The sequence below is a fragment of the Lissotriton vulgaris genome, chromosome 1_1 (genome assembly GCF_964263255.1).
Source record: "Lissotriton vulgaris chromosome 1_1, aLisVul1.2, whole genome shotgun sequence".
Taxonomy (NCBI): Eukaryota; Metazoa; Chordata; class Amphibia; order Caudata; family Salamandridae; genus Lissotriton; species Lissotriton vulgaris.
Window position 1 is genome coordinate 1,154,232,263 of NC_141685.1, and position 13,009 is coordinate 1,154,245,271.

Genomic DNA, 13,009 nt, shown 5'->3' on the forward strand with positions numbered 1-13,009 from the left:
AGAGTTTAAAACTGTTGTCACACTTTCAGTGCAGCGGTTTACATTGCTCGGTTTACTAGGCCAGCAGTTCTTAACATTTTGACTTCCAAGGATCCCAATGAATCACTACTGGAACCTGGGGACCCCCACCTAAGTGATTTCTATGATTTGACCCTCAACACACTACATAAAAACACACATACATGAAACAGATAGACAAATTATGGAAATTACTGAAGTCACAAGCAAAGGAAGTGAACATCGAAATGTTACTTTTAATTGGAAAGGTTGAGGGTTTTAAAATGAAGCTTTAGTACTAAAATATGAAGCAATATGCAAGACTCTAGCGCATCACTGTCTTTTTCGCTCCAACGGCAAGCACTTTTTCAGCACATACCATTACTGCTTCAAGTAGTCCTTAGTAGATTCCATGTGCAGTACTTACGCTGCTCTCACAAATCAAGATAATGATACCAACCTAATTTGTAGCTTTTAATGTCTTCACACATATGGAACGTTTTAAAACTTTAATTTAGTTTTTTATGTATAAACACTTTATTAATCAGCTCATAATATTACATTTTATTAACAGCTGCAGACACCTCCTCTAAATAGGCATTGTGGACCATCAAGGGTCCCCGGACCACAGGTTAAGAAATCACTGAATTTGGTTGTCCCTTCTCACCTGTCCCATCAAACCCATCCAATGTGATGGAGTCAGAGTCTTCAAGGTCTCTGGCGTCAATGGACAGTGTGTCGAGCCCCTGGCTCAGTGAGTCCACAGACTCTGTGTCATTGACCAGGCCATTGACATGGTAGCCATTGATTCCACTCCCCTCTGGGGATATCACACAGGGCTCCTCTTCTCCAGAGGTCTGCTTGCTGGAATCGGTCATGCTGCTGGCTGCATCCGCTGCACTTGGTTTGCTTTTCTTCTTTTTGTTCTGAAAATGGCAAGGAGAATAATTACACACAAAAAACCAAGGACATATAATTCCTTAAGTAATCATGACCTACGTAGCAGTGACACCTGAAGCACCCCTCTGGCAGGAGCAACCAGGATGCAGAACAATATTTGGAACACAAAGCCTTTCACATAAACAACTGACATGACCCCTCAAGAGACGCACGTTAAGAATGCAGGTTGCGTGAAGAAGACCTGCCGAAGCCAATGGTATGTCCATGAACGCTACAGATGTTTTAGATAGTTCATCTGCAATACACTCCTAAATAGGGTGTTGAAACATTCACAGGGGAAGGGTTACGTGACACCAGTAGCACACAAAACTTGAGATCACCGATATCACAAGAGAGCAGCAAGTAGGTCAAACCAGTTCACAGAGCCCAATATCTATGACACAACAAGTGCAGGATGATAAAAGTGTAAATTCTAAACTTTCGTCTTTTTTATAAACAGGAAAAACCTTTATACTTGGATATTAAAACCCACTGTTTGGGAGTTTAAATTTGCTGGGAACTCCAAACTCCTCACATAAGTGACATCAGGAAATAAAAGGTCAATGTTACCTACATGACAAGTTTCTATAATGTGTGATTAGTAACCCCATGATACCTCGATATCGCAAGCACAAAAGTGAATGTTGACTAATATCACAAGAGTGCATAGCAAGGGGCATCACTTGTGTAGAGCAAGGGATATCCAAAATTAAAGGGGCACAAACGTGGCATCGCAATTGAACAAGGTGAGAAAGGACCTACAGCAAGTGTACTATGCAGGGGCTGAGAGAGATCACTAGAGGGCATGTTGAGGGTTAGGTAACAAAACAAGTAATGTCAGAACTACACAAAGAGAGTTGAGCACAATCACATGTGGACAGGGTGTAAGTGACATCACAATGTAGCTATTAAGCAATATAACTGGTGTGTATGGCAAAATAAAATAAATTACTTACATGTAATTGCAGTTATCCAGGATTAGTATCTTTCATAGATACACATGCTTGAATCATTCCCAGTCATCGACGTGGGAGTCCGACAGTACCATAGTAAAGCACTATGTATTCACTTAGCTCAGGCTAAAATGGAACTAGACCATGAAATCTTATAGCCTATCTATGTCCTCTTTTTAAGAAAAGGACTAAAACTTAACTATTAACAACACTCCAAAAAGAGGCTGATTTACTCAGATTTTCAAGCACAAGTGGGAATAATGCCCCTAGTGATAAGGGGATGCTCCCAGGGGAGGTGGGTGTTTTGCATGTGAATCTATGAAAGATCCCAATACTGGATAACTGCAGTTACAGGTAAGTTACTTATTTTCTTATCCAGTATCGGATCTTTCATAGATTCACATGCTTGAATCAGAATAGCACGCAGTATTGTAGATAACTGAAATACCCTTTGAGGAAGGTGGGTAAAAAAATACACTTTGTAGAGGTTAATAGGATCTTTCGACACATATTATATAAGCATATACACATCTCTTAAATATACAGGCCGATGTGTTGAGAACATATGCATTTAAGTGTATAATGTTTAGATAAAGAACAGAAATAGAACAATGAAGTAGCAATACACTATAGCCTGAAACATTTGATTTGAACATAAATAAACTCCTCTGTGTAAGGGGGGGTCAATTTAATGGAATAAATTGCATAACACAGCCTGCCCTATGGCTGCGTTGCTCTAGGGCGCCGACTCCATGCAGTAGTGCTTTGTGAAGGTGTGGGTGCTCTTCCACGTCGTAGTAAGCATATTTTATCCAGTAGAATGCCTGCAAACAGAGAAACGGAACTGGGCACTGCTCTTGTCGAATGAGCTTTAGCTCTTCTCGTTAAGGGTTTGCCCGCTTTGGAATGGCAAAACTGAATTGTTGCAGAGATCTATCTTGCGATCGTAGGTTTTGTCAATGCTGTGCCTTGACAACCTTGGCCATAAGCTACAAGTAACTGATCAGTCTTGTGAATGAGCTTAGTTCTGCGAAGGTAAAATTTGAGACACCACCTGATGTCCATAGTATAAAAGAGCCTGCTCAGCAGGTGTGGCTGGGGTGGGGAAAAAGTTCAAAGGATGACCGGCTCCTTGAGATGGAATTGAGAAGGAACCTTTGGGATGAACTTTGGGTGGGTCCTGAGAAGCACCAAGTCATCTGTGAAACGAAGAAAAGGTTCCTGAGTCATAAAGGTATATCTCACTAACCCTTCTGGTAGATGTGAGAGCAAAGAGAAGAGCAACCTTCCAAATGAGAAACTTTATTTCAACCATATGAATGGGTTCAAAAAGGCTCTTTCATTAGTCGCGAGAGAACCACATTGAGATGCTATTCCGGAGGAGGAGCTTGCACTGGTGGGAAGGCTTTTTTATGAGCTTTGAATAATAGAGGGATAGATCCTGTTGTGTACCTTGAAATTGCAGCAAAAGGAACTTTGCCTGATAAGTAAAAGAGGCATAACTTGGCCAGAGAAAGAATATCAGGTAACATTTGTTCTGGAGAACCGTGGAACAAGTGTACGTTTTTGTTGACACCAGTTATAGAATCTTTATCACTTTACCTTTACGTTTTGGTTGTACCTTTTGTTCCAAGTTCCGAAACTCATAGAATTCAGGAGCAATGCATACAAGTGGAGAGAGTCTGGCTCCCGGCTGCATATCTGACCCTGGTTCAATGTCAGGAGAGACGGTGCTGGAGGAAGACGAATGGGCTTGTTCTCCGAGAGGAGGAGAAACTCCAAAAACCAGTGCTGGGAGGGCCACTTGGAAGCGATCAACAGGAGACAACAGCGCTCTCTCTATCTTCATCTTGGTGAGAACCTTGGGAATCAGTGGGAAGGGAGAAAAAGCGCATGCGTAGATCCCGGACGTGCGCATCAAAAGGGCATTACCCCACGGCCCTGGGAGAGAGAATCGTCCACCAAAATTAATATTGCTGTCCGTTGCAAAGAGATCTAGCACTGATTTCCCCCACAATGAGAATATCTTGTTCAACTGCTGTTGGCCCAGTTCCCACTCGTGGCAACTTTCCTTGGTTCTGCTGAGAGCATCCACTAGTGTGTTGTGGACTCCAGAAATGTGCTCAGCTTTTAAGGAGATTCCGTGGGCTGTGAGCCAACCCCACAGCTCTTGGGCTTCTTGAGACAGTATCAGAGATAGAGTACCCTCCTTGTTTGTTGATAGAATACATACTGGTCGTATTGTTGGTAAGGACCAACTTGGAGGATTTTGCGATCCATGGGAAAAACGCCTGTAGGGTGAGAAAAAGGGCCTAGAGCTCCGAAGCTGTTGATGTGGACAGACCACTAACTTATGGACTACTTTCCTTGGAGCTGAAAGTCCGGTAAATGGCCTCCCAGCCCTCCAAAGAAGCATCCGTGGTGATGATGAAATCCGGCACTGATGGTAGGAACAGGAGGTCTTGAGAGAGATGTGGTTTATGGGATCACCATGCCAAAGGGGGTATCGTTCGTGGAGTAATGGAGATTAAGTCCTCAAAGGACCCTTCCGACTGTATCCATTGGAGGCTGCAGTTCCTCTCCTAATGGCCTCATCTTGAGGTGCGCCGACTGGACCACATTTCTTGCAAAAGAGATGCTGCCTAGGAGCAACTTCAACAGTCTCACAGAAAAGTACTGTTTTCTTGTGATTTTTTGAGCCAAGTGTGCTAGCCTCCCTGGTCTTTCCTGGGAGAGGATGGCTTTGTTCCGTATCATGTCTAGATCGGCTCCCAGAAATGTCATAGTCTCGCCAATTTTCAGTGATACCCAGTTTGAGAAAAAGCAAGAGACAGGTTTTTGTTGCTCTGGCAGCTTGTCTTGGGGTTGAAGTTTTTAGCAGCCAGTCGAATATGTAAGGTAATACCTGATGACCTGGTTTCCTGACTGCCATTGCTACTGGGGCAATGCACTTGGTGTGACTTTCTCTATTGCTCCTTTGGCAAGCATTCAGAACGTTTCCTTCCATAGTAAGTGAAGACGAGGGAGGTGCGCTCCATTTGGGGGATTTGTTGGTGGCTTTTTCGTGAATTCCAGGGTATGACCATAAGTGACAAGGTCCAATACCCATATGTCTGAGGTGATGGTTTACCAACGATGGAGCTAATTGGATATGTTCGTACCTATAGGATGGGAAGGTGACGCACGAGTAAATGGACAAGGCCACTGTCTGTAGCCTATGTTGCAGCTCTGAGAAGGTGGTCTTTTGTGAGGCCTTTGCTTTGAGAAACCACTGTCGAGGATTGGCGGCAACAATGTTGTTGATACCCCTGCCTGTATTTGGGCTGGTAGAATGGATACTGCTGAGTGAGCTGGAATCCACCTCTGTAAAAAGAGAAGCAAAAAGGCACCTTCCGATATTGGAGAGTCATATGCCATGTCTAATATTTTAGACAGGACCCCAGGTTTAAAGGAGGTCGATTTGAGCGATCCTTGGCGTAAGCACATCTGTGTTGGCCAGGTAACGGAAGCCTGTGGGGGCGATGTCCATGGCACAATCTATTTTTTCCGATGAAGTTCGGATGCCCTCCAGTATGATATTTATGGATTTTGACAGTTTATCCTCTGGGATGAGGTCGATGATGGAGCTAACATCATACCACATTTGGGGGTCATAATGGCATAGAATTGCCAGGGCATTGACTGCACACACTGTGATTACAGACATGGTGGAATTTTTTTTGCCCATACTGTCTAAAAGGAGCCCATCCTTGTCATGTGGTGCTGAAGTGGGAGTAGATGGGTTCTTCAACCAACTTTGTGTTGCCTGAGAGATCATTGAGTCAGGCTTGGGATGACCTGTTAAACATGAAGGGGAATCCTCAGGTGCCCTGTACTTTGACAATGTGAGGGAGGACAGCTGCTGCCGTGGCAGAGTTCTTCATAACCATGACCACCTTCCTGCCATATGCAGTCCAAGATTAGTAGGAGCATACTGTTTTTCTTGCCTGCTCTTTGAAATCATCTCGGAAATAGTCAGACTGTTTCACCGACATAGTGAGATGAAATCTGGTTGCTGCTCGGTCCATCAAATTGTGGAAGCCTCATATATCTTCTGGAGGGGAATCGGAAGGATGGTGAAGAGGTGGGGACGGTTCTGGTAAGTCGTAGTCATCCCATTCCTCCAAAGGTGGCTGAGAGTCAAGAATCTAACCGTCTATGCTTTCATTAACTGATGATCAGCTCTAGGTGGCACTGCTACATTGGAGGTAAGTGTCCTTCTAGAAGTAGTTGGCAGAGGGAGAATTGCTGGGGCAAGAGGGGTGGCAGGTTGTGGAGGTGCATCAGGCTGCTGAAAACCACCTCCAATAATCTGTAAGCATAGCCTGGAGGTCCTGTATCAAAGAAGCAGAAAGATGAGAAGTATCCCGCTGAGGTGGAGGGTATGAAAAGTGTCCACAGGGCTTGGAGGCGGAGGATAGTAATGCTCGAAATAATGCGCTTCCTCGTCATAATTTTCATCTTCATCCTGGCATTTAACATTCAGTTCAGAAGGACTGTGGGCTGGACCAAACAGACCGCTGTCGTCATCATAGTCCACAATGTCCATGCCTTGGTGGTAGAGGTGAGTTTTTGCTGGATGAGGTGACTTCAGACTCAGGAATCCTCATGTAACACAACTGGTGCTCGTGTAAAGCGCTCTGATACCCGATACCTTCGGGTCAAGTCCGAGCTATACAAAACTCATTAAAATAAAATAAAAATAAGGTTCTGATGACTTTGGAAACCTTAATTGCAGTCGATGGGAGCGTCGACAGATGGATGTAGATGCCCTTCTTTGGTGTCATGGCCGACGCCATCAAAAGAGCAATTGTCGAGGAAGCGTCGGTGGGACCATCGTTGATGGCATTGTGGTCAACGGGCTCGTCGACAACGGAGGCATCTCCAGGGACGAAGATGCAGGCGTTAACGAGATGAGAGCACTGATGGCTGCTGTCGTTTTCGCTGTCAACGTTCGACGACGAGATGGTAGTACTGATGGTCGTAGACAATCTCGGTGTCAACAGTGAAGGCGTCGTTGGGAGGGTTTTGAAAGAATATTTTTGCCTCGTGGATGGCTCAGTAGAGGAGGTATGGGAGTGATTGTTATCCTTAACAAATGGTATGGATAAGCCAGGCAAGGATGTTCTGAGGCAAAATGTTTTTGCTTCTCTTTTTTTATTTGGAACTGTGAGGCAGGTGAGGCTGGACCCCTCTAATGCTCCATCATAGGATCTAGCCCTTTTGTGAGACCTAAAAGAGGTGTTACTATCCTCCTCAGAAGATGATTTCTGAGCTTTCGCTTTCTTAAGCCACAGAAGTAGCCTCCATTCCCTGCCCCTCAGGGTTTTTTAGGAGAATGTGCGAGAAATCTTGCACTCTTTTGCCTCATGCTTGGGATGAAGGCAGGAAATACAATCCTTGTTTGGGTCATCCACATGCCCTCTCTGCTCCCCACAGGTCTTAAATAGATGAAAAAGGCCTTGTCTGTCAGACATAGTAAAATAGTAATGTTGAAGATAGCTTTAGATTTAAAAAAAAATTATCTGAACTCAGGGAAACTCCCTTCACACACTACGCGTGGTGAACATTTGAGGAACTTGGGAGTGTTCTAGAGAGTGCTACGATCTGGTGGGTCATAGTTAAGATTTGGACAATTTTTTGTAAAGGACATAGATGGGCTATAAAATGCTTTGGCCTATGCTAACTTAATATATAATGCATTACTATGGTACTGTGGGACTCCCACTTCAACGATGGGGAATGATTCAAGAATGTGAATCTATCCAAGATCCAAAACTTGATAACTGTGTAACATCATTAGTGTGCAGGGCAAGAGTTGGGCATTATCATATGTACACAAAGCTATAGCAATTCGACATCACAAGAGCACAAGGATGAGGGTTGAGAAAGACTATGTGCTTATAGTGAGGGATGGGTGATATCAAGAGTGTGCAAGGTGGAGGCTGAGTTGCTTCAAGAATACATGCAGTCTGGGTTCAGCAACATTTATGAGTGCACTAAGCAAGATTTTAGGAACAGCAAAAGTGTGCAAGACTGTGGTTGAGGAGGAACGCAAGTGTGCAGTGACATGGTTCAAGACATTAGAAGTTGATAGGGTGCACTGAGCAACATCACCAGGTCCCGCTGCAAGACTTCTAAGACCTCCCTATGGTACAGAGCGTGGATTGAGAGGTATCATGCAATCACAAGACTAGGACTGAGCAACATTCTAAGAGGGCAGGATAAACGTTGACCTATATCAGAGAGCTGGCTGCTACTATGAGAAAGCAGGGTGTGGCTTGAGCAACAACATTTGTGCACAAGGTACATGCTGAGCAACACCACGAAAGGACAGGGTCAGCTTTGAGATGCATCAAGAAATCACAAATATGGATAAACTGAAACCATGCTTCCATATGACAAGGCTTAGTTTATAACAGCACACAAGACAAGAGCTTAGTGCCATCACTAGTGTGTACTGAAACTACTTCAGTGCATGAGCAAAGTTTCTTTAACGTCACAAGTGCTGTGTTTGTGGACTGAATAAAATAAATATCAAGTAGACAAGGGTTCTGTGGCATTAAGGATATACAAGGTAAGGGCCTGATTGGCATCACAAGTGCTCAAGGCAAGGGATGAGTGACTCTTCAAGTGCAAACAACAATGCTACTGTGACATCAGAAGGGCCTAGAGCGCAAAATCGCCTGAGTAATGGGCCAGTTCGATTGCACTCTCACAAGTTTCCTTAAAATGTAGGTTTGTTTGACCACTCCAAATAATCCTTTAAGACGCCTTCAAAAAGACAAAAAAATCAGGATGAAAGAATTAGCTCGAATGCAACCTTACCTTTTTTTTGCTGTTCACTTTCCACTCCTTAAGCACGTCAACAGCACTGCCTAAAAAAGAAAACAGACCATAGCATTGGCAATATCTGGGTGCAAGAAGCAACGTGTAGCACGGTTATTGCCTCCCAGGTACTACACCTCTCAAGAATGCCCAACCATTGCACAGCTTCATTTTAGAAGTCCTAGAAAGTCCTACCCACAGACAATCACACCATCATTGTCCTGGGTGACTAAACCGTTTTCCCAAAGCCACCTACACCCAACAACCTTAACCCACTTCATCCTCAGGGCCACTATCACCATCCTTGAACGCTACAATACCAATCACCAACAGACTCCTTGAAGCCATCATCCTTACCTCAACGGCACCACAGAGCTACCATGCCTTCCACTAATGCTTCCCTAGAGCCAACATTCGCACCACCCCAAAGCTACATTCTGTCCCCTCAATTGCAGCTGGGAGCCACTATTTTGAACTCCCTGGAGAAACTATGCCTTTACACAGTCATTCTCAGTGACGATAATATTACTGGAATTGTGTCAGGCTTCAGAGCTCAGACACAAATACTTAATAAAGATGTTTTGGAAATGCTTCTTAACAGCCTTGCTATGTAGCAGTATATCCCCAGTGTGCATCGTATGTTCCTTATGAATGCTACTATTTCCTCCTTTCATCTTGTGAAGTGTGCTGCAGTTAACTGTGATACTCATTTATCTGCTCACTTACAGCACAGTACAATCAATCTTGCTTTAGGTAGGTTTTATCCTAGTAAGTTGTGTGTTTAAATATCACAGACAGATGTGGAGGGTTTCAAATGTTGGTCCTCCTTTCACTATTACCGCTTTAGGCCCTTCTGTCCTCTAGAGAATTTAAGCTGCTTCGCATTAGAATGTGCGACTTTAGGAAGAAACATAATAACTCAAGTGTCTAGTTAATGTAAAATTCAGATTTGACATTTGGTAGAAATGAAGAGATTGTTACTGATACCAGTTTACTTAAAGATAACGATGTACTGATGAAATGGGTTTGGGCTTTCTATGATGTGTGGGCTGAAGAGCAGATCATGATAATTTGGATGGCACCACACCACATTAAGCTTCCAATTGGTAGCTAGGTGTCTGACTGGCGGTCATTTTTGTGTCAATCCTTTCAGGAATGCATAGGACAAATAAATTAGGTATATTATAGAGATATGGTTCTCATACATACCTTTTATGCTATAACTTCCAAGATAGTACATTGTCCCCAGTCTGAGAGATGTGCCAGCCCCTTTTATAGCAAATCATGATATAATACACAGAAAGTCTTGCCCAGCAGTGGTGATACTCTTTTCAGTCGGTTATGAGCATGGTTAATTTTAGGGGATTCTAGCTTACTTGGGGTGTTTTCATACAATTGGTGGGTAATTTTCATTGTTCAAACTAGGACTTCAGGGGCCATGGTGCTGTGCTCAACGTCTTCAGATTGGGAGGCAGCACACGGATGTCCATTGTGGTCCATTGCTTTTTCAAATGGTTTTTCAATCTGTAGGCATGTTGATACATGAAACAGTGAAAACCAAGGAAACTGAGATAGTGATCATTTTCTCACCGTGCGCACCACATGTGCGGTCATAGGATCAGTGGTAAGATGCAGGCAAATATTTGTCATCAATTGCAGTGATGCTCTACATGAGCACTAGGGTGTAATGTCTTGTGTCCTGTTTCCACAAACATGAACACACGCTCAGGACTTCCCAATGTTTAAAAATGTCCCCAATGGTTTGTTTCATCTTCTATTTGTGGCAGTGTTGTACATTTTGAATTAACCCATTTCTTCCTCCAGGGTGAACTCTGCCTGCAGTGCCACCTTCCTTTTACTGGTCTAATGCCAACAACGTCATGCCTCAGCAGACAGCTCATTTAGGATGTGCACACCCTGGTTATGTGATCCATACCCTCTGGCACTATCCATGCTTCATACAAATAGTTAAAATATTTGGAAACCTGGCATTGTCCTTCGTTTCAGAGGATTTCTACTTTTTTGTTTGACTTTCTTTTTTCCTGACACCTTATTTCATCTTGTGCCACTCTATGATTGACCTATTATTTTCTTTCAACACAAATGTAGTGGGTCTCTAAAACCCTTACGAGGCAGTGGTTCATGCCCACCATGCTTGTTATGAAATGCTTGAACTCTCGCTTATAGATTCATAAAGTGCGTGCAGATATTGTCATCCGGCTAATTTAACTAGTATGTCACAGACACAATCGTACGTATTGCATGACAGAGCAGTCACTGGAATATCTTTTTCTAACATAGACAATGTATACGTTTGAAATTCATACGTATGAACAACGCTGGTCAGTGACCCCAGCTTTTCTGCTTAATTTTTTAGGCGTTTAATAACCCCCTGATGAAGGGTTCCCAGTATCCTGAAATGCATTGGGACTACCGATTGGGAAAATTATTTGGAGCTTTGGAGAAGTACTCCCAAGGCTAGGAACGTGGGCTGCCCGCACCTTACCAGGGAATTTATTTGGGTGCTGGCTCGTCTGCACCTACCCGTGCCTCACGTCTGCCTGGCAGTACTTCTCCCCCCATTTTCTAGGCTGTCAGTCAGGGAGCAGTCTCAACTATTTAGTTGTAGTCCACCGGTAATAGTCACAGGTTTGGGCCTGCCCTCATTTCCTTACAGGGCGACTATACCCTCTGTTTACATATACATTATTCACTGCTTTGTGTATCACTTTATTATCACGTGCACCACACCGCACTTAACACACACCTGGTCCTGAAGAAGCGCCACAGATCCTACGGAACCCCAGAGGCACGAAACATGTTGACCTTTTGAGTTACCCAGGCACATTACGCTTTAGAGGTAACACCTGACCTATAGGTCTTTTATTTTGACACAGGAACGGTCCTATTAAAACCTATACCATTGATAACCCGTAGTCAATTTGAACCTTTGCACGCACTCTGCACACTTCCCACTTAGGACTCCCCCAGCACACCCGCATGCACCATACGGCAGTTCGCAGACAATCTCCAACAAAGGGACCCGTAGGGAATTGCAGCGCCAGCCCGACGAGGAGCAACTGCCCAATGATGAAGCATGATATCCTTCGGGGTGTGTGAGGGCAACAAGGGACAAGACTTGTTGTTCCCCTCTCAAGATTGAGCCCAAGGCCTAGCACCCACCTCCCCCTCCCTCTATTTGTCACTCTTTCCCTTTAGGAGTGAGCAACACTCTGCACACCTCCCTAGGAAGTGTCCTCCCCCTTGTGCATTTATTCAAAAAGCGGTGCACCACTATTCTTTAAGCCAACGTTTTCACCATTGAAGCAATGTGATATTGTCATCCGGTTAATTTAACTAGTATGTCACAGACACAATCTTCTGTATTGCATGACAGAGAAGTCACCATTGAACCACTGGAATATCTTTTTCTAACATAGACAAGTAATGTTTAAGTTTGAAGTTCATAGGCATGAACAACACTGGTCAGTGACCCCCAGCCTTTATGAATCATTTTTTAGGAGTTTAATATTCCCCTGATGAAGGACTCCCAGTTGCCGAAATGCTTTGAAACTACCAATTGGGAAAATAATTTGGAGCTTTTTTGGTTCTACTGGTTTCGGTTCAAATTCATGTGAATTAAAGCAATATTTAAAGTGAATAAATTCAACTTATGAAAACATGACTAACTTGTTCTAGACTGATTTATCATAAACTAATGGACAACACGCTGTGCATTAAGGGGACACAACCCCCCCACCTTCACCCCTCCCAGGGAAGTGCTATTCACAATCTCTAAAACTCTTCTCACTTGCAGATTTTGGGAATTCAACTATTTAAGAGATTCTACAAGACCTGTCCAATATCAAACTCACTGACGAGGCACTCCTGCAAGGGCACATCTGCATTCTAACACACTCGTGGCTCAATGGATGTTCTCTGTGTCAGACATGAGGACATTCAGAAGAGTTAAAGAATCCTTCTTAAGGAAAATTTCTTCTTCCATTAGTACACAGAATGGTCCCTAGGAATCTACACATCAATCCTCAGAATCGAACGTTATAAGCAGTAGTCAACTTAAGTATTTCAACTAAGCTGTGAATCTTAGTTGGTTGACTGATGCATTACGGTCTAAAATGCTGGTCTCTATTCAACTAATCACATACTGATTCTTGCACAACATGAAGTATCTTGAGAGTTATTCCCCATCTCTGTGGCGAAAGACCTTACGGGGGTACTAGAAGAGAACATCG

General features: G+C 43.7%; 1 protein-coding gene across 3 annotated transcripts in view; it reads right to left on the reverse strand.

The window, feature by feature from the left end:
• The window catches only part of SPATS2 (spermatogenesis associated serine rich 2), a 433,271-nt gene that overhangs the window by 246,064 nt on the left and 174,198 nt on the right, over window positions 1-13,009 (reverse strand). For all 3 annotated transcript variants that reach the window (XM_086964068.1, XM_086964076.1, XM_086964057.1), the window contains 2 exons: window positions 8,757-8,806; window positions 665-923 (listed from right to left, as the gene is read on the reverse strand). In XM_086964068.1, coding sequence (XP_086820194.1) covers window positions 665-923; window positions 8,757-8,806 — 309 coding nt within the window. The remainder of the gene's footprint in view (window positions 1-664; window positions 924-8,756; window positions 8,807-13,009) is intronic.